Source organism: Erinaceus europaeus, chromosome 2 (assembly GCF_950295315.1).
Source record: "Erinaceus europaeus chromosome 2, mEriEur2.1, whole genome shotgun sequence".
NCBI lineage: Eukaryota > Metazoa > Chordata > Mammalia > Eulipotyphla > Erinaceidae > Erinaceus > Erinaceus europaeus.
The window spans coordinates 57,818,563-57,839,303 of record NC_080163.1 but is presented as its reverse complement, the minus strand read 5'-3'; the positions used below and the strand labels follow the sequence as shown (position 1 = coordinate 57,839,303).

At 38.9% G+C, this 20,741-nt stretch overlaps 1 protein-coding gene across 2 annotated transcripts in view; it reads left to right on the top strand.

Moving 5' to 3' along the window:
* The window catches only part of DCTN4 (dynactin subunit 4), a 37,014-nt gene that overhangs the window by 13,611 nt on the left and 2,662 nt on the right, over positions 1 to 20,741 (top strand). For both annotated transcript variants that reach the window (XM_007516416.3, XM_060181323.1), the window contains 9 exons: positions 10 to 53; positions 3,545 to 3,652; positions 5,711 to 5,784; positions 6,402 to 6,514; positions 6,759 to 6,868; positions 8,780 to 8,853; positions 17,116 to 17,170; positions 18,910 to 19,017; positions 19,811 to 19,908. In XM_007516416.3, the coding sequence (XP_007516478.1) occupies positions 10 to 53; positions 3,545 to 3,652; positions 5,711 to 5,784; positions 6,402 to 6,514; positions 6,759 to 6,868; positions 8,780 to 8,853; positions 17,116 to 17,170; positions 18,910 to 19,017; positions 19,811 to 19,908 (784 nt within the window). The remainder of the gene's footprint in view (positions 1 to 9; positions 54 to 3,544; positions 3,653 to 5,710; positions 5,785 to 6,401; positions 6,515 to 6,758; positions 6,869 to 8,779; positions 8,854 to 17,115; positions 17,171 to 18,909; positions 19,018 to 19,810; positions 19,909 to 20,741) is intronic.

The following is a 20,741-nucleotide window of genomic DNA, read 5'->3' as shown; positions in this document are numbered from 1 at the left end:
ATTTTACAGCTAGTGGTGGTTGGCAAGAACCTGAAAACCCTCACACACAACGGGTAAGTTAAGGGTCATCAGAGAGGGGAAGAAATAAGATGGTGGGAAGAGACTGAAGATCTTCCCTATTGCCAGTGGATGTAGCATTTTGTGTATTTTGGATATGTAATTTGATCTGTATCTGTAATGTGTAGATACTGCTTCTGGAGGCCAGACATGACGCACCCTGTTGAGTGTATATGTAACAGAGCTCAAGGACCCAAGTTCAAACCCATAGGTCCCACTGACAGGGGGAAGCTTCACCAGCAGTAAAGCAGTGCTGCAGTTGCCCTTCTTTCTCTCTCCCTCTCTAACTCCCCATCCCCTCACAATATCTCTCTCTTCCTATCAAATTTAAAAAAAAAAAATCTTAAAAAAAAAAGGAAAGTGCTTCTCAGTATCAGACATGAAGTCACAATGCGAGGTTTTTTTCCAGTCTGACTTAATAGAGGACATAAATTGTGAGTCAGAAATCTACCTACCTCAAAGATTTCTGTTTGTCCTCAAATACTCTTGAAAAATGATATCAACATACATGAACTCGAGTTGCTTATAGAATTGTGACTTGGGGAGTCAGGTGGTAGTGCAGCGGACCGGCGTAAGGATCCTGGTTCGAACTCCGGCTCCCCACCTGCAAGGGAATCACTTTACAGGTGGTGAAGCAGGTCTTCAGGTGTCTGTCTTTCTCTTCCCCTCCTCTCTCCATTTCTCTCTCCTGTCTAACAACGATGACATCAATAACTACAACAACAGTAAAAAACAAAGGCAACAAAAGGGAAAATAAGTAAATAAATATTAAAAACAAAAGAATTGTGACTTAAGCATACTTCAGCAATTTGTAGTGAACTGATCTCTGAAAGATATAGTAGAATTCATCCCCACACACACACCTAGAACTAGAATATAAGAAAAATGATGAAGTATGTACAGTCAGATTAACCACATCTTAACAACATTTTATTATTATCTACCTATGACATCAGCAAAATTTTGAAATCCTAAAAATATCTGATGAGAATGTGGGTTATTAGGCCTTCTCACATTTCACATATACTATTGTTCATGAAAATGAGTGCAGAATTTTGAGCTCTCAACAATAGCTGCTCCATGGACTCTTCAGAAATAATTACACTGATGTACCAAAATAGTTTCTCCTAAGCCTTTCTTTGGTTTTTACAGTGTGCCATGGACTCTGCTGAATAGTAGGAATATGGGGCTGTCTGGTGGCATACTCAGTTGAGCACTCACATTACCAAGCACAAGGACTTAAGTTCAAGTCCCCAGTTACCACCCTGGGGCGGGGGGGGGGGGGGGGGTCATGAATGGTGAAGCAGTACTGCAGGCATCTCTTTTTCTCTTCCTGTCTCCTCCCCCCTCCCCAATTTCTCTGTCCTGTCAAATAAAATTAAAAAATAAGTGTTTTTTTTTTTTTTTTTTTTGCCTCCAGGGTTATTGCTGGGACTCATTGCCTGTCCCACGAATCCACTGCTCCTGGAGGCTTTTTTTTTCTGCCCTTTTGTTGCTCTTGTTTTATTGTTGTTGTGGTTATTATTGTTGTTATTGATGTCATTGTAGTTGGATAGGACAGAGAGAAATGGAGAGAAGAGGGGAAGACAAAGAGAGGGAGAGAAAGATGGACACCTGCAAACCTGCCTTACTGCACATGAAGTGACCCCCATTTAGGTGAGGAGCCGGGGGCTCAAACTGGGATCCTTGCGCCATGTGTGCTTAACCTGCTGTGCTACCGCCCAACCCCCCAAAAATAAGTATTTCTTTAAAAGGATGCATGATTTCTGTTCTCATGTAGTGTAAATCTGATAAGAAACAAAATTAAAGAACTCAAAAGACAGTGGAACAAAATATATAAAGAACTTATAAATGGAAAGGGGAAATAAGCACAATATATACAGGAATAGAAGTGTGATGAGGGGCCAAGTGGTGCACCTGGTTGAGCTCACGTTACATTGCTCAAGGACCCAGTTTTGAGGCCCCTGTCCCCACCTGCAAGGGGAAAGCTTCACAAGTGGTGAAGCAGGGCTGCAGTTATCTATCTCTCTCCCTCTCACTCACCCCCTTCCCTTTCAATTTCTGGCTGTCTCTATTCAATAAGTAAATAAATAAATAAAGATAAAAAATTTTTAAAAAAGAAGTGTGATGAAAACAAGGCATAGAATTATTACAAATGAGAGAAATATTTGATGTTAGACTATGCAGGACTATGTACACCGTTTTAAGAAGTTCAAAAAGCATTTAAATGTTTTTAAATGAAGAACTAACAGGATCAGATTATTCATTTTTTATTATAATTATTTTATTATCTTTTTTAAATTTATTTTATTTTCCCTTTTGTTGCCCTTGTTGTATTTTATTATCTTTATGTATTGAATAGAGACAGCCAGAAATCAAGAGGGAAGGGGGTGATAGAGACCTGCAGCCCTGCTTCACCACTCACAAAGCTTTCCCTCTGCAGGTAGGGACTGGGGGCTCAAACCTGGGTCCTTGAGCATTGTAACAGGTGCGCCGCTATCTGGCCCTGGATTTGCTTTTCTTTTATTTATTTATTTATTTATTCCCTTTTGTTGCCCTTGTTGTTTCTTTTTATTGTTGTAGTTACTATTGTTGTCGTCGTTGTTAGATAGGACAGAGAGAAATGGAGAGAGAGGGAGAGAAAGATAGACATCTGCAGACCCACTTCACTGCCTGTAAAGCGACTCTGCTACAGGTGGGGAGCTGGGGCCTCGAACTGGGATCCTTCCGCTGGTCCTTGCGCTTTGCGCCACCTGCACTTAACCTGCTGTGCTACCGCCCGACTCCCCATTTATTTTATTTTTAAAATTTTTTTATTATCTTTATTTATTTATTGGATAGAGACAGCCAGAAATCGAGAGGAAGGGGAAATAGAAATTAAGAAGAAGGGGAAATAGAGAGGTAGAGAGATGTGTAGAACTGTACGTGGTAATCTTATAATCTTGTATCAAACTATTAATAACAAATAATAGTAATAAGAGATGGAGAAAGATACCTACAGCACTGCTTCACCACTCACAAAGTTCTCCTCCAGGTGGACACTGGGGGCTTGACCCCTGGTCCTTATGCACTGTGACATATGCACTCAACCAGGTGCACCACCACCTGACCCCTCAGATTGGTTTTTCTAAAGAAATAGAGTACAAAATAAAGTACAAAATATAATACCTGGGAAACAGGTGGTCCTGTGGTCATGTAGGAAAAAACAGGACTGCCTATGAAAACTAAGCAGTGAAAGATGCGTGAAATTTCCAGATTTTTGTTGTTGTTGTTGTTGTTGTCATTGTCCCTTCTTTTTGAACTTGGAAGATCTTCTTTCATTTCTGCAGAAATTAAATTCTGATTGAAGAAAACGGCAAATTTGCCCACCTTAATAATTTATGTCTGTTCATTATGTCTTACTAGTGTAGTTGATCAATTTCAAATGCTTCTATGAACTTTTTTTAAACTAGTGTGTCAAGCAGACTTTGTCTTTAATGTCTTGCAGATGAACAAACTGATTGAATATTACCAGCAGCTTGCTCAGAAAGAGAAGGTTGAGCGTGATCGTAAGAAACTGGCACGGCGTCGAAACTACATGCCTTTGGCTTTTTCGGTGAGGACTTGGTGCAAAAAGGAGTTTTCAGCTCACTGATCGAAGCCTGTGTTCCATAAGAACAGTGACTTTTTCACAAAATGGTCATTGTCCTTACACTTCTCAGTGAAGGTTAATAAAGAAAGGTTTCTTAGATTATAGACTTGTAAGTTGAGCTATAATTTTGTCATATCATCAGTTCTGCCTAAGTTTTTTTTTTTTAATTTTTTATCTTTATTTATTTATTGGATAGAGACAGCCAGAAATTGAGAGGAGGAGGGGAGATAGAGAGGAGAGAGACAGACACCTGCAAACCTGCTTCACCACTCATAATGCCTTCCCCCTGCAGGTGGGGATGGGGGCTCGAACTTAGGCCCCTGTGCACTGTAATATGTGCGCTCAACCAGGTGTGCCACTACCCAGCACCCTCTGCCTAAGGTTTTTGTATTTTTTTTTAACCAAAGCATTGCTCAGCTCAGGCTTATGGTGGTGTGGGGGATTGAACCTGGGACTTGAGAGCCTCAGGCATGAAAGTCTCTTTGCATAACCATTATGCTATACCCCCACCCAGTTTTTTTGAGTTTTAAAAACATTCATATTTCTTTCTTCATAATTTCACTTTCTCTTCAGAGTATTACCCCCAAGGGGCTACTGTTTAGTTTTATAGGCACCACAGAACTCTAACTTGTAGCTTGTAGATTTAACAGTCAGAAGAAGGTGGGCAAAAAGTAAATTTGATTCATATTAACTATGTAGACCAAGAGGTTTCTCAGCTTTTGATTGCCAGAATTTTTGCCATTTCTCCCATATGAAAAGCATTGAATTAAATGTAGGTTTATGTGGTTAAGTAGAGTAAATGCAGCTGTAGTTTTTAGTTATTTATGAAAGTCATTTTCTACTAGTTTGTAAATTGTCAATCAGAAGTGTAAGATTGAGCTTTGAAGCTTTTGCTACTGTCCCCCAAGTTTTGTTTGCTATTGCAGAGCAATTTGTCTTTGTGTTTGCTTGGAGTCAAGTAGGATATTTAATATTAATTGAATGCCAGTGATATGTGTCAAGCTCATTGCTTATAAACAATTTGCACATATAATTTTATTTATCATCAGCAACCCTGCGGAGCAGACAATATAGCCCCATTTTATAGTAGAAGAAATGAGGCTATAAAGCTGAAATATGGAATACCACTTCCACACAAGAATCATTTAAGCCTTTGAAACCCTAATAATTGGTAAGGTCCATATAAAAATATACAGTTCAGAATAGAATCAAGCATTAAGACTTGCAAAGGTATCTCTGTTGGCTGAAGACTTTAATAAAGTCTTTTTTAAATTTTCTCACTTTCATTTTTCTAAGATGTTTTATTATGTTAATGAAACTGAGCATAATGACAGTGCAAGAGTCCATCCAGACCTGGGCTTGTGTGTTCTTTGCTCTACTGCACTGAGCTCTCTCCCTTGCCCTCATAAATTCGTAATGATTTTTTTTTCTGAATATATGCTAAAATGGTGTAACCAGCAAATACACTACTACACTTACGAACTTGAATAAAATGTATTATTCTTTCAACTTTCCCATATAACCTGCCTGCTATCTGAGTTTGCTTCTATCTTATGCTGCATTTTTTTGTCTCTGTTGCAACCTGCTGCTATTTGGGGGCCTACAGCAACACACTATTCATGTAGTGGTAAGTTCTCTTTTATGATTCTTGCTAACCCTGAAGAAGTTAGCAGGTGATCAGTGGTGTTCCAAGAGGACATTCGTCCTTGTCTTAGACTTTCCACAGACTTCTGATCTAAGCTGTAGCTTTAAAATATTTAGATTAGCAATGAAATCACACTTAGTTCAGCTTTACTGGATTACTGTAGCTTTAGTCTCCATGTTTAGTGCTTTTATGATTATGTTCAAAATCATTTTGTAGGGCTACACATTACTCTTTAAAAGAAACTTCCAAATTTGTTGTTTTGTTTTGTTGCTTACTTCCCTGAGCTTTTTCATGCTACCCCACCCAAAATTCTTTCTCTTGATAAATATAGTTCATAAATGTAGAGTTTCTAATAGAAATTTCTAAATTCTGTACAGGACAAATATGGACTTGGAACCAGGCTTCAGCGACCACGAGCTGGTGCAACCATCAGTACCCTTGCTGGACTTTCGTAAGTTTGAACTTTAAATGCCTCTAAGGAGATAAGCAAATACCAGAATGAATAATGACATGAAAATGAACTTTTAGACTATAAGACTAACTTGATAGTTAGCAGAAGGACTGGTAAAAGGGGTAAGTCAGTTAAACTGAGCTAACCATGTGGTAAAGGATGCAATTGGACTTCCAGTGCCAAATCTAATGTAGTGCATGCAGATCTTGATTTGTAATACTACACATCTGAAACATATAATGCTATAATACAATTCTACACTAGTAAAAATAGTGATCCTTACAATTTTAAATTAAAAACTTGCAAATGTGACAGAATGTCAGTAGTGAGTAAATACAGGTAAAAAGTTAAGAGATGCCCAAAAAAAAAAAAAAAAGAATATTAAAGGAATATTTTTGTTTTTTAATTTCTAATAAGGAAGGAGATTCTTATCCTTAAAAAGACATAAGCAGAATATTTCAAATACTCTCTTAACATAACAGTTTTATAATAGAAAAGAATTTATAATTTTTTTAGTTATAACACTTAAGTTATTTAGACTTAGTTATTTAGACTTCAAAGATATCAGGTGGACCCTTGAGAAATTTCTGAGATTGTTTGTTTATTTTTTCACTTAGCCTGAAAGAAGGAGAAGACCAGAAAGAGGTAAAAATAGAGCCTGCACAGGCTGTAGAGGAAGTGGAACCTCTACCTGAAGACTATTACACAAGGCCAGTTAATTTAACAGAGGGTAATTTATCTGCATTGTTTCTATTCATGCCCGGTTCTTCTTTTATTCCTTCCATTTTGAGGGGTTGTTTGTTTGATTGTTTGTTTGCTTTCTTAATGGCATAGTTGTTAGAAGTAAAATGAATTGTATAGAAAATGAAATGTCAAATTTTTTAAGCTTATAAAGACAGTTTTTGCTCATATTACTGCTTCCTAAAAAAGTCTCTAGTTTGAGCAAGTAACCCAGCCTGTCTCTTTTATGCTAGTAACCACTCTTCAGCAGCGCCTCTTGCAACCTGACTTCCAACCGATCAGTGCTTCGCAGCTCTACCCACGTCATAAGCATCTTCTGATCAAACGGTCTCTGCGCTGCCGGGTAAGTGGTCTAGCCTGTAGAGTTGATATTTGTACAGAGAAAAGCAAAAATAAATTATTGCTATCTGGTCAGTGTGAAAACGCCTGGAGGTTGTAAATAGAGACAACACAGAAGATTTATTACATAGCCAGGCCCTACTTGTTTGCAAGATAAACTCAGCCCTCACAGTTCTCTGAAGTCAATACTTTCTTTTTCCCTGTTTTACAGATTTAGAAACTGAGCTATCTACACTAAACTTTATAGTGCTAACTTGCTTTTTTTTTATTTATTTTTTTCTTTATCTCCTTTTGTTGCCCTTGTTTTTTGTTGTAGTTATTATTGATGTCGTTGTTGTTGAATAGGACAGAGAGAAATGGAGAGAGGAGGGGAAGACAGAGAAGGGGAGAGAAAGACAGACACCTGCAGACCCGCTTCACCACCTGTGAAGCGACTCCCCTGCAGATGGGGAGCCGGGGGCTTGAACCGGGATCCTTACGCCGGTCCTTGTGCTTAGCGCCACATGTGCTTAACCCACTGCACTACCACCCGACTCCCATAGTGCTAGCTTCTTACGGGATAGTGTGAGAATGTCAGATGTTTAATTTAGAAGAGAGGAAATTAAAAGTAATCTGTTTAAAAGAAAAGTGAGGGGAGTCAGGCTCCCCACCTGCAGCAGTTGGGATCACTTCACAATCGGTGAAGCAGGTCTGCAGGTGTCTTTCTCTCCCCCTCTGTCTTCCCCTCCTCTCTATTTCTCTCTGTCCTTCCAACAACAATGGCATCAGTAACAACAACAGTAAAACAACAAGGGCAACAAAAGGGAATAAATAAATATTTTTAAAAATCAAAAAAAAGAAGAAAAATGAGTGGTCCCAGAGGTGATGCAGGTCCTAAATCAAGCATGAGGTCCTGAATTTGAGTCCCTCTGGTTCTCCTTTCTCCTCCTCCTCCTCCTCCTCTTCTTCCTTCTTCTCTCTCTTTCTCCTTCTTCCTCATGAATAAATAAATTATAAAAGAAAAATGAACCAATACTGAAAGATCTCTCTCAGGGGAAACGTAAGAAAAAAGACAAGGGAAAGCATAAGGTGACGCTTGGGCTGGGTGTGGTGTATTACACCAAAGCAGAGGAATTGCACCTTTCGGGGAGGAAGGAAAGGCATGGATGGAGGAACCTTGGGGCCCTGGTGTATGATGGGGGAGGAATACCTAGGTTGGAGAAGCTAGTGTCTTCTAAACATCAATCTTAGGAGATGAGGGGTTGTACCTATGTGTTAACAACTACTGTAAACTGTTATCTACCACCCCACCACCACCACTACCTACCAGTGGTGGGGGTCCAGATACTAGGGCTCCTGAGTAAACAATAGTTCCTTTTTTGTTATCGCTGGGACTTCACCAGTTTAGGCTGACTTGCAGGTAGAGACAAAAACAGAAGGAAAAATACCACAGTGCAGAAACTTGTTTCAGTGCGGGGGAGGGGGGAGAGGGGGAGTGAACCTGGGTCTCAGAAATAGCAAAGCAGACACACTATCCAAGTGAGCTCTTCTACTGATCCTCAAATGATAATTTCTTCAGTAAGTAAACTGTAAAAGAAAAAGCAAAGAGAATAATGCTTTTGAAGTGCTATTCAGCAGAAATTTCTATGATGATAAAAATCATTTGTATCTGCATGATTTAACATCTTTGCCACTAGTCACAATGGACTACTAAGCAATTAAAATGCAATATTTCAACTAAGGTACTGAATCATTTTAGTTCATTTAAATAATCACACATAACTATTGGCTACTGTCAGCAAATAATACAATTTACAGATTAGAAGAGATTGAGTCATATTTACCAAAAGCTAAAAAAAAAATGTCTATATTGACTTAACATAAAAATTATCCTCTTGTTTTCCTCTATTACATTTAATGGCTTCTTCTTTCTCAGAAATGTGAACACAATTTGAGCAAGCCAGAATTTAATCCAACATCTATCAAATTCAAAATCCAACTGGTTGCTGTGTGAGTATTTTGATATTGGTGGGTTTTATTATTTTATTGTAATATTAAATGTGTTTACTTTTGACTTAAAAAAAAGAATACACCTGAACACCTAAATAATATTGCCATTTCTTCTCATTTTGAATTACATACCCTGAATCAAAGGCAAATTACGAAGTACCTAAATTTGGGGATGGTGTTTTAAAAACCTAAGTTTTAAAAGCTATAGCAGACTGAAGAAAATCTCTGAAGCAGTGTCCACTTTATTAGGCTGTGCTCTCGTATCATTTCATTAAGTGAGATAAAGTGATTAAGTTAGTGTTAACTCACTGGGACTTGTCATTAGAAAGGAGTCCTGGGGAGTCAGGCGGTAGCGCAACAGGTTAAGCACAGGTAGTACAAGGCGTAAGGAACCCGGTTCGAGCCTCCAGCTCCCCACCTGCAGGGGAGTCACTTCACAGGCGGTGAAGCAGGTCTGCAGGTATCTATCTTTCTCCCCCTCTCTGTCTTTCCCTCTTCTCTCCATTTCTCTCTGTCCTATCCAACAATGACGACATCAATAACAACAACAGTAAAAAGAGCAATGAAAGGGAATGAATGAATAAATATTTTTTAAAAAAAAACCAAAAAAATGAATTCTGTTCATGAAAAGCACCAATTAAGCAAAAACTATTTTTGAAAAGTTAGCAAATTGTCATCTAACTTTTAGAGGAATCAGAAACAGCTAAAGAAAATAGCCTTCACCTTGGCAAATAGAAAATGTTTTTAAAATATGGGTTGTTTAAAAAAAAAAAAAAAAGCAAGTGTGTTTTTCTGACATCATGGCAGAATCACCTGCGACTTATTAATTATTTATTTGTTAGAGAAAGAGAATGAGAAAATCACTTTGGCATATGCCATACCATATTCAGGGTCTTATGCTCAATGGTCAGATGCTCTGCTCACTGCATCACCTCCCAGGCTGCTCACCTGGGACTCTTCTTTTTTTTTTCTTTATTGGGGAATTAATGTTTTACATTCAACAGTAAATACAATAGTTTGTACATGCATAACATTCCCCAGTTTCCCATTTAACAATACAACCCCCACTATGTCATTTATCATCCTTCATGGACCTGTATTCTCCCCACCCACCCACCCCAGAGTCTTTTACTTGGGTGAGATATGCCAATTACATTTCAGGTTCTAATTGTGTTTTCATTTCTGATCTTGTTTTTCAACGTCTGCCTGAAAGTGAGATCATGCCATATTCATCCTTCTGTTTCTGACTTATTTCACATAACATGAATTTTTCAAGGTCCATCCAAGATCGGCTGAAAATGGTGAAGTCACCATTTTTTACAGCTGAGTAGTATTCCATTGTGTATATATACCACAACTTGCTCAGCCACTCATCTGTTGTTGGACACCTGGGTTGCTTCCAGGTTTTGGCTATTACAAATTGTGCTGCCAAGAACATATGTGTACACAGATCTTTTTGGATGGATGTGTTGGGCTCCTTAGGATATATCCCCAGGAGAGGAATTGCAGGATCATAGAGTAGGTCCATTTCTAGCCTTCTGAGAGTTCTCCAGACTGTTCTCCACAGAGGTTGGACCAATTGACATTCCCACCAGCAGTGTAGGAGGGTTCCTTTGACCCCACACCCTCTCCAGCATTTGCTGCTGTTACCTTTTCTGATGCATGACATTCTCCAGGAGTGAAGTGGTATCTCATTGTTGTCTGTGTTTGCATTTCTCTGACAATCAAAGACTTGGAGCATTTTGTCATGTGTTTCTTGGCCTTTTGGATCTCTTCTGTGGTGAATATTCTGTCCAATTCCTCCCCCCATTTTTGGATGGGGTTATTTGTTGTCTTGTTGTTGAGTCTGGCAAGTTCTTTATATATATTGGTTATTAAACTCTTATCTGATGTATACCATGTAAAGATCTTCTTCCATTCTGTGAGGGAGGGGTCTCTTGGTTTGGGTAGTGGTTTCTTTTGCTGTGAAGAAGCTTTTTAATTTGATGTAGTGCCATAGGTTTATACTTGCCTTAGTCTTCTTTGTAATTCGGTTCATTTCATTGAAAATGTCTTTAAAATTTATGCGGAAAAGAGTTCTGCCAATATTTTCCTCTAAGTATCTGATAGTTTGTGGTCTAACATCCAAGTGCTTGATCCACTTGGAATTTACTTTTGTATTTGGTGAAATACAGTGATTCAGTTTCATTCTCCTGCATGTTTCAACCTATTGTTTCCAACACCATTTGTTGAAAAGACTCTGCTTTCCGCATTTAATAGTCTGGGCACATTTGTTAAAGATTAGATGTCCATAGGTGTGGGGCCTCATTTCTGGGCTCTCAATTCTATTCCACTAGTCAGTGTGTCTATTCATGTTCCAGTACTCAGCAGTTTTGATGAGAATGGCCCTATAATACAATTTGAGATCTGGGAGTGTGCCTCCGGTTCTGTTCTTTTTTCTCAAGATTGTTTTGGCAATTCTAGGTCTTTTCTGGTTCCAGATAAACATTTGTAGCATTTGTTCTATTCTCCTAAAAAATGTGCTTGGGATCTTGATGGGGATAGCATTAAATTTGTAGATGGCTCTGGGTAATATATTCATTTTGATGATGGTAATTCTTCCAACCCATGAACATGGAATATCTTTCCACTTCTTTGTGTCTTTTTCAATTTCTTTGAGTAGTGACTCATAATTTTCAGTATTAGATTTACTCCTAGATATTTTATTGTTTTTGTTGCTATAGTAAAAGGAATTGATTTCTGGATTTCAATTTCTTCTTAGTGATTGCATAGAGGAATGCCACTGACTTTTGAATGTTAATTTTATAGCCTGACACCTTACTGTATTGCCTGATGATTTCCAAAAGCTTCTTGCTGGATTCCTTAGGTTTTTCTGTGTATACTATCATGTCATCTGCAAATAAGGAGAGTTTGACTACTTCTCTTCCAATGTGTATCCCTTTAATTCCTTGCTCCTGCCTGATTGCTATGGCAAGAATTTCCAACACTATGTTGAATAGTAATGGTGATAGTGGGCATCCCTGTCTAGTACCTGATCTGAGTGGAAATGCTTCCAGTTTTTCACCATTGAGTAAGTATGATGTTGGCTGTAGGTTTGCTATATATAGACTCCACTATCTTCAGGAATTTTCCATCTATTCCCATTTTTTGTAGTGTTTTGACCATAAAGGGATGTTGGATTTTGTCAAAGGCTTTCTCTGCATCTATTGATATGACCATGTGGTTTTTGGTCTTGCTTTTGTTGATGCGGTGGATCACATTGATTGATTTACGTATATTAAACCAACCTTGCAAGCATGGGATAAACCCCACTTGGTCATGATGAACAATCTTTTTAATATACTACTGTATCCGGTTGGCTAGAATTTTGTTCAATATTTTCGCATCTATGTTCATCAGAGATATTGGTCTGTAGTTTTCTTTTTTGGTTGTGTCCCTGTCTGCTTTTGGTATCAGGGTGATGTTGGCTTCATAGAAGCTGGCAGGGAGTATTCCAGTGTCTTCAATCTTCTGGAAGACTTTTAAAAGTAGAGGTATTAGTTCTCCTTTGAAGGTTTTGTAGAATTCATTTGTAAAACCATCTGGTCCAGGACTTTTATTTTTGGGGAGATTTTTGATAACTGTTTCAATTTCATTAGCTGTGATGGGCCTGTTCATGTTATCCACTTCCTCTTTACTTAGTTTTGGAAGTTGGTAGGTATCTAGGAAATCGTCCATTTCTTCCCGGTTCTCTAGCTTGGTGGCATATAGTTGTTCATAGAAGCCTTGCATGATATGTTGAATTTCTGCGGTGTCTGTTGTGATATCTCCTCTTTCATTTACTATCCGATTTATTTGGGTTTTCTCCCTTTTTTTTTTTTTTGAGTCTGGCTAAAGGTTTTTCGATTTTGTTTACTCTTTCGAAGAACCAACATTTACTTTCATTCATCTTTTGTATGGTTTTCCTATTCTCAATGTTGTTTATTTCTGCCCTAACTTTAGTGATTTCTGTCCTTCTGGTTGCTTTAGGGCTCCTTTGTTTTTGTTCTTCTAGGTCTTTAATATGTGCAATCAGGCTGTTTATTTGTGCTTTTTCTTGTTTCCTAATGTGTGCTTGTATAGCTATGAACTTCCTTCTTAGTACTGCTTTAGCTGTGTCCCAAATATTTTGATAGCTTGTGTCTTCATTTTCACTGAAGTCTCGAAACATTTTGATTTCTTCCTTGATTTCCTCTTTGATCCAGAAGTTGTTAAGAAGTGTACTGTTGAGCTTCCACATTTGGGGACTGTTACTAATCTTTTGTTGATTGTTAAGTGTTAGTTTAATTCCACTGTGGTCTGAGAAGATGCTCTGGATGATTTCAGTGCTCTTGAATAGGCTGATGCTGTCTTTGTGGCCTAATATATGGTCTATCCTTGAGAATGACCAATGTGGATTTGAGTAAAATGTGTATTCCAGTTTTTTGGGATGAGTCACTTTGAAAATGTCCAATAGTTCTAATTTATCTATCTCTTCATTTAGCTCCCTTATGTCTTTATTGATTTTTTGCCTGGATGATCTGTCAAGTTGAGAGAGTGGGGTGTTGAAGTCCCCTACTATGATTGTATTGCTGTTAATATATTGCTATAGCTCTTTCAGTAGAAGTTTGATGTATTTAGATGGCTTCTCATTGGGTCCATAGATGTTAATAATTGTTAAGTCCTCTTGATTGATCCTCTGAGCATTAAGTAGTGTCCATTCCTATCTTTTTTAATCTTATCTATTTTAAAGTCTATCGTGTCAATATGAGAATAGCTGTTCCTGCCCTTTTTTGTAGGCCATTGGCTTGTATGATAGTTTTCCATCCTTTCACTTTAAGTCTTGTTTGTCTTGTTGAGTTAGGTGGGTTTCCTGTAGACAGCATATTGTTGGGTTGTGTTTTCTTTTTTTTTTTAATATTTATTTTATTTATTTATTCCCTTTTGTTGCCCTTGTTGTTTTATTGTTGTAGTTATTATTGTTGTTGTCGTTGTTGGATAGGACAGAGAGAAATGGAGAGAGGAGGGGAAGACAGAGAGGAGGAGAGAAAGATAGACACCTGCAGACCTGCTTCACCGCCTGTGAAGCGACTCCCCTACAGGTGGGGACCCGGGGTTCGAACCTGGACCCTTATGCTGGTCCTTGTGCTTTGCGCCACCTGCGCTTAACCCGCTGCGCTACAGCCCGACTCCCAGGGTTGTGTTTTCTGATCCATCTTCCGACTCTGTGTCTTTTAATAGGTGAATTCAGGCCATTGACATTTATTGATATCAAAGATTGAAGATATTTTAACACCATTCTTGTAGCGTTTTAGAGTGTTTTATATATGTCCTATTTGTGGTGGTCTGATTGTTTATAGGAGACCTTTCAGAACTTCTTTCAGGGCAGGCTTGGTGATAGTTGATCCTTCAGCTGTTGCTTGTCTGAGAAGGTTTTGATGCCTCCATCTAGTCTGAATGACAGTCTAGCAGGATATAGTATTCTTGGCTGAAAGCCTTTCTCATTGAGCACTCGATAGATATCTTGCCATTCTCTTCTGGCCTGTAGTGTTTGTATGGAGAAGTCTTCTGCTAATCTTATGGGTTTTCCTTTGTAGGTGACTCTTTGTTTTTTCTCTTGCAGCCTTCAGGATCCTTTCTTTATCCTTATTCCTTTCTATTCTAATTATGATATGTCTTGGTGTCTTTAGGTCTGGGTTAATTCTGTTTGGAGCCCTCTGGGCTTCTTGAATCTTTATGTCTTTGATATTGTCTAGACTAGAGAAGTTTTCAGCTATTATGGCCTGGAGAATACTTTCTTCCTCTCCTTCTCTTTCTTCCTCTGGTATGACAATAATGCATATACTGTTTCTTTTGAAGTCATCCCCTAAGACTCTGTTGTTGTTTTCAGCATCTCTTAATCTCTTTTTGAGATCTCTTACTTCTTTTTTAGTTGTCTCTAATTCGTCCTCGATCTAGCGAATTCTGTCTTCAGCCTCATTGATTCTATTCTCTCTGCCCTCTACTGTTTTCTGGAGTTCATCTATTTTGTTGCCCTGTTCTGATACTGTTTTAGCTTGTTCAGCTAGTTACGTTCTTAGCTCAGCGATTTCAGCTTTCAGCTCTCTAATAACCATGAGATAATTAGTATTTTCTTCCATAGTCTCATTTGTTGTTCCTGTATTTCTGATTACAATTTTTTCAAATTCTTTACTCACTCCTGTTATTTCCTTAGCTAATGTTTGGATGTTGAAGTCATTTTTTTGTGCTTCACCCTCTGGAAGACTTTTTTAGGTAGACTCTTGTCCTGGTTCGATTCTCCAATATTTTTTCTTGTTGTTTTAACCATTTTATATATTATGTTATGAGTTCCCTTTATCAGTACTTTTCAAATTATTGATCACTATTGCCTGGATTGACTTGTGTCTAAGTAAGTTAATTAAAGGGTTCACAGTGGTGAAAGTTGTTTCAGTAGTATTTTAATCCCTGAGTTGGAGCTCGGTTTAAAAGCCTCTTTTTTTTTTTTCTTCTTCCCTGTAGGCTATGGGAGCCTGAGAGCTTTTAAACTATCAATAGGCTTCAGCTTAATTAACTCCTGACCAAGGGATAAAGCATGGTGTGGCAGAGATAATCCAGTGGTTATGCAAAGAGACTTTCACAGCCCCTCAGCTATGCCACTGAGGTATAGGTCTTCTGAGTTTCCCGGTTAGATCTCTGTCCCCTGGTGTCCCTCCCTGTTGCTGTTCCAGATTCTGAGGGTAGGAGCAATGGAGACTCAGAGTTGCACTTGGTGAGTCTCTGGGGAGTCCTCTCCTCCCTTCAGCTGTCCCCTTGTTAGTGGAGCTGACTGGAGGTGGTGTCTCAACTGATAAACTGCTGGACTGTTAGCAGTCACTTAATCTCTCCTTAGGCTCCTCTCTCCTCTCTGTCACCAGCCACATGTGTTTGTACTCACCGGTGATTTAGTGGGTTCCTGTGGTCATTCTATTCCTGTCTTGTTTCGGTCCCAGGTGTTCTCCTTTGGTATTCCTAGTTGATCCGGGAGAGGAGAGGAGAGGAGCTTGTAGCTCCGCCTCCTGACTCCTCACCTGGGACTCTTAACACAGATAATCTTAACACAGATAATCTAGCCACACATCAGAGCAGCTATATTGAAACCTGTTAGTTGAGGGCCTTAAATTTGTATTGTTACAGAATACAAATCCCGTTGATCAGTGTGAAAAATAACTAGTCTGAAGTTAAAAATACACAAAAGGTTTTTTTCTTTTTTTTTTTAAAGATTTTTTTTATATTTATTTATTTTCCCTTTTGTTGCCCTTGTTTTTCATTGTTGTTGTAGTTATTGTTGTTGTAGTTATTATTGTTGTCGTCATTGTTGGATAGGACAGAGAGAAATGGAGAGAGGAGGGGGAGACAGAGAGGGGAAGAGAAAGATAGACACCTGCAGACCTGCTTCACCGCCTGTGAAGTGACTCCCTTGCAGGTGGGGAGCCAGTGGCTCGAACCGGGATCCCTGCGCTTGTCCTTGAGCTTTGCACCACGTACGCTTAACCCGCTGCACTGCCACCCGACTCCCAAAAGGTTTTTTTCTTTTGTTAATATATAATACATAGACATGATTTACTGCAAACATTTTTTTTTTTAAATTTATTTGGGAAGACCAGAGCACTACTCAGCTCTGTCTTTATGATAGTGTCATGGATCGAACCTGGGACTTCTGGGCCCTCAGACATGAAAGTCCTATGTGTAACCAGTACAGTAGCTCCCCACCCCTATTCCAAAAACTGTTGCAATTTGTATTTAACATAGGCTTCTTGTGGAGTCGACTGTAGCGCAGTGGGTTAAGCGCATGCAGCACGAAGCACAAGCACCGTCATGAGGATTCCAGTTTGAGCCCCCGGCTCCCCACATGCAAAGGAGTCGCTTCACAGGTGGTGAAGAAGGTCTGCAGGTGTCTATCTTTGTCTCCCCATCTCTGTCTGCCCCTCCTCTTTCCATTTCTCTCTGCCCTATCCAACAACAACGATAACAATAATAACTACAACAATAAAACAACAAGGGCAACAAAAGGGAAAATAAATCAATATAAAAAAATTTTTTAAAAAAAAACATACTCTTCTTGATAATCGGAAGATACTTTTTTGTCTCCACTTTTTTTCTTATTGTCACCTGAGTTTTAGCATGAAGAGATCATTTCTTTGCTGCAATAACTAGAGTTTAATGATTGAAGAGTCTTGAATGAACTTGTAACATTGTTTTTCTATTATTATTATTATTCATGCATAGCAACTATATACCAGAAGTGAGAATCATGTCAATTCCCAACCTCCGCCACATGAAGGTTAGTAACACACTACTAGCAAGAAGAGAAAGGATTGATTGATCAAAGAGATGTATGTGCTGTGTGTGTGTGTTGGCATGGGATGCAGTGAGCAAGGGATAGAATATGAAAAGTTTGGAATAATAAAGGAATTGAAATTTTACATTTCTTTGAACAGGATATATATTTAAGATTTGGTTTATTTGTTAATGGAACAAAGGACCAGCATATCACTTTGACACATGTGATTCTGGAGATCAAACTTGGGATTTCATGCTTGATTTATTCATAGTGCTACCTTCTGGGCTGCTTATCTGGAATTCTTGATAATTGTATCTTTGAATAGTATATCCATTATGGGGAAGTGAAATAATGAGTATGAAAATGGGGCTGGGTGGTGGCGCACCTGGTTGAGTACACATTACAATGCACAAAGACCCAAGTTCGAGCCCCCAGTCACCACCTGCAGGGGGAAAGCTTTGCCATGGTGAAGCAGGGCTGTCTCTTATCTCCCTCCCTCTCTGTGACCCCCTTACCTCTCTCTATTTCTGGCTATCTCTATCCAATAAATAAAAGTAAGTTTTAAAAATTATTTTTAAAAAATAATGGGTGTGAAAAATGAAATGAAATGAAAGAAAAGGAAAAATCTTTAGCTCTACTCTAGTCACAGGTTTTTCCACTCTCATGGGTGCCTTTGTACCAGGTGTCAAAACAATTACTACAGCCCTTTTTTAAAATTTATTTCTATTATCTTTATTTATTTATTTATTTATTTATTAGATAGAGACAGCCAGAAATTGAGAGGAAAGGAGGAGATAGAGAGGGAGAGAGTCAGAGGGCCATCTGCAGCACTTCACCAATTGTGAGGCTTTCCTCCCTGCTGCTGGGGACCAGGGGCTTGAACCTGGGTCCTTGCGCATTGTAACATGTGCGCTCAGCCACCACTCAGCCCACCATACAGGCATTTTCCTTGGTGTCCCCTTTCCTTCCACCCAAGTGCATCCCCAATGAATTACAAAGTATTCTTCTGCATTCTCTTTAGTTTTTTTCTTTTCATAATGCCAATGAAGACATTTATATACTCCCAGTTAATTTTTTGAAAGAAATTTTATTTTATTTTACTTCAGTGAAGGAGACAAGAGAGGTAGAGAATAACCACAGTACTGCTCAACTCTGATTTGTGGTGGTACTGGGGATTGAACCTAGGGCCTCTGGAGCCTCAGGCATGAAAGTCTATAGAGTAAACCACCATGCCGTTTCCATGCCCCCACTCCCAGTTAATTTTATGGATTTACACCCCCCTATCTCTAGAGAATATGAAACACGAGCAAATTATGATTCAAGAAATCTTTAGTCATGATGTGACTTCTTTTTAACTACTACTACTACTTTTTTATTTAAACTCTTGACTATTTTGTAGCACCTTATTTTGTTTATAAAGGCTTCCGTATTATCAGTCCTTAAGTGAGTCATAAACTTCTCATGATTAACTTAAGCAATGTGCATTCCTGAGAATTTTTGGGTCTGTGAATTTTGTCCTTTCTATAGGTTCTGTCCCATTTCCTCAGTAAAGTGACAGCTCCAGACGGTATATAGACCAGTGAGAACTTTGAGCGTACACTGCATGCCAGTGTGGGTGCTCAGGAGTAAGAGGGCAGGGAGGATGATGCTTCTGTGTAATACTTCGTAAAGCTACTGTGAAAGCAGCCCTGGGTGGCAGTTGTGAAATGTGCCTGAGAGATGCTTTTCTTCTTCCCCAGGAGAGCCAGGTCCTTCTTACTCTCACAAACCCAGTGGAGAGCCTCACCCATGTGACACTGTTGGAGTGTGAGCAGGGCGACCCTGATGATATCAATAGCACGGCCAAGGTAGAGTGTTTCTCCCCATCCTGACTGACCTTCACATTTTTCCCTTGAGTGGCTCATCTGACCTGGCTTAGAATTCTGCACCTTCTCTTAATGACACATGCAAGCAGTCATCAAGTGCTTTTGATTCTACTTCCTGAGGGTTGTTTGTCTGTTTACTTTCTCTTCGGCCCCACTGCTACTATCCTATTTAAAGGTCTCATCATTTCTTACCTGCACTGTAACGGTAACTTCCTAATTTATCTGTTTCATTTCTAGTGCCAATGAAGTAAGCAGTCACTTGATCCCGTCATTCCCTTAAATTTCTGTCTTTACACTTTTACTAGAAATGTCTGCATTCCTGAACACCATGTTTTGAAACTTTATATATGTGGTTTTCTGAAATCTTTCTATTTACTTTCTTTTTTTTTTAAATATGTATTTATTTCTTTTTTGTTGCCCTTGTTTTTTTTATTGTTGTAGTTATTGTTTTTGTTATTGATGTCATTGTTGTTGGATATGACAGAGAGAAATGGAGAGAGGAGGGGAAGACAGAGTGGGGGAGAGAAAGCTAGACACCTGCAGACCTGCTTCACTGCCTGTGAAGTGACTCCCCTGTGACCAGCTCAAACTGGGATCCTCACGCTGATCCTTTTGCTTTGTGCCACCTGCGCTTAACCCACTGCACTACCACCCAACTCCCTCTACTTACTTTCATATCATTCTAGCAATGCCACACTTTGCTGTATTGCCTTGAGTGAAAGTCCCATGATGCACTGATCGCTTCTGAGACACGCCTGTCTGTATTTCCTTACAGGTAGTGGTGCCTCCCAAAGAGCTCATTTTAGCTGGTAAGGATGCAGCGGCAGAGTATGATGAGTTAGCAGAGCCCCAGGACTTCCAGGATGATCCTGAGTGAGTGATGGCTCTGTGACTCCTCCTTCACCCCCCCACCTCCCCATGTGCACCACAGACCATAGTTGGCTGACCCAGGAGTCTGACTTAGACATTCATTTTTTTATCTGGATTTGTTAAACTTGTTTCGTTCTGATTATAAAGATAAGTATTAGAAATTTGGGCCTATATATAAAACATTAGACGTTAAAAAGAAAGATCTGTATATAACAATAGGAAGAGGTGTTAGTGGTAAACAGAAAGGAAAAAAAACAAGTTATAAAATAGTGTCCCAGGGGTTAGGCACACATAGGACAAAAATTGTGTCACTTTTGTATTGAATAAAAAGCAGAGAAGTGTAATTAAGTTACAAAGATCTAGCAGGTTAATAACCAGAGTGCTTATGGTTTTTTGTGTGCTGAAGAGGAAAAAAGGGAAAGATTTTCACTTTTTTCCATTTAAATTCTGTGTGACCAAACATTTTTGTAACATTTTAAAAAAAAAAAGGAAGCTGATCTGGGAGATGGCTCAGTGGATAAAGCACTGAACTCTCAAGCATGCGGTCCTGAGTTCAAGCCCCAGCAGCACATGTATCAGGGTGATATCTGGTTCTTTCTTTCTCCTTTCTTTCTCATTAATAAACAAAATCTTAAAAAAAAAAAAAGATGAAGAGATGACATTTTGCTGAAGGAACTCTTCAATGCTAATCAGCAGGGTGGTAGGTGTATCATAAGAGATTTCCTGATCAGCCATAAAATAACTATTTTTTTACTTGATTTTTTTTTATTTGTTTGTTGTTTTGTTTTGTTTTGCTTTGCTTTTTACTAGAGAGAGTACTGCTTAGTTTTGACTTT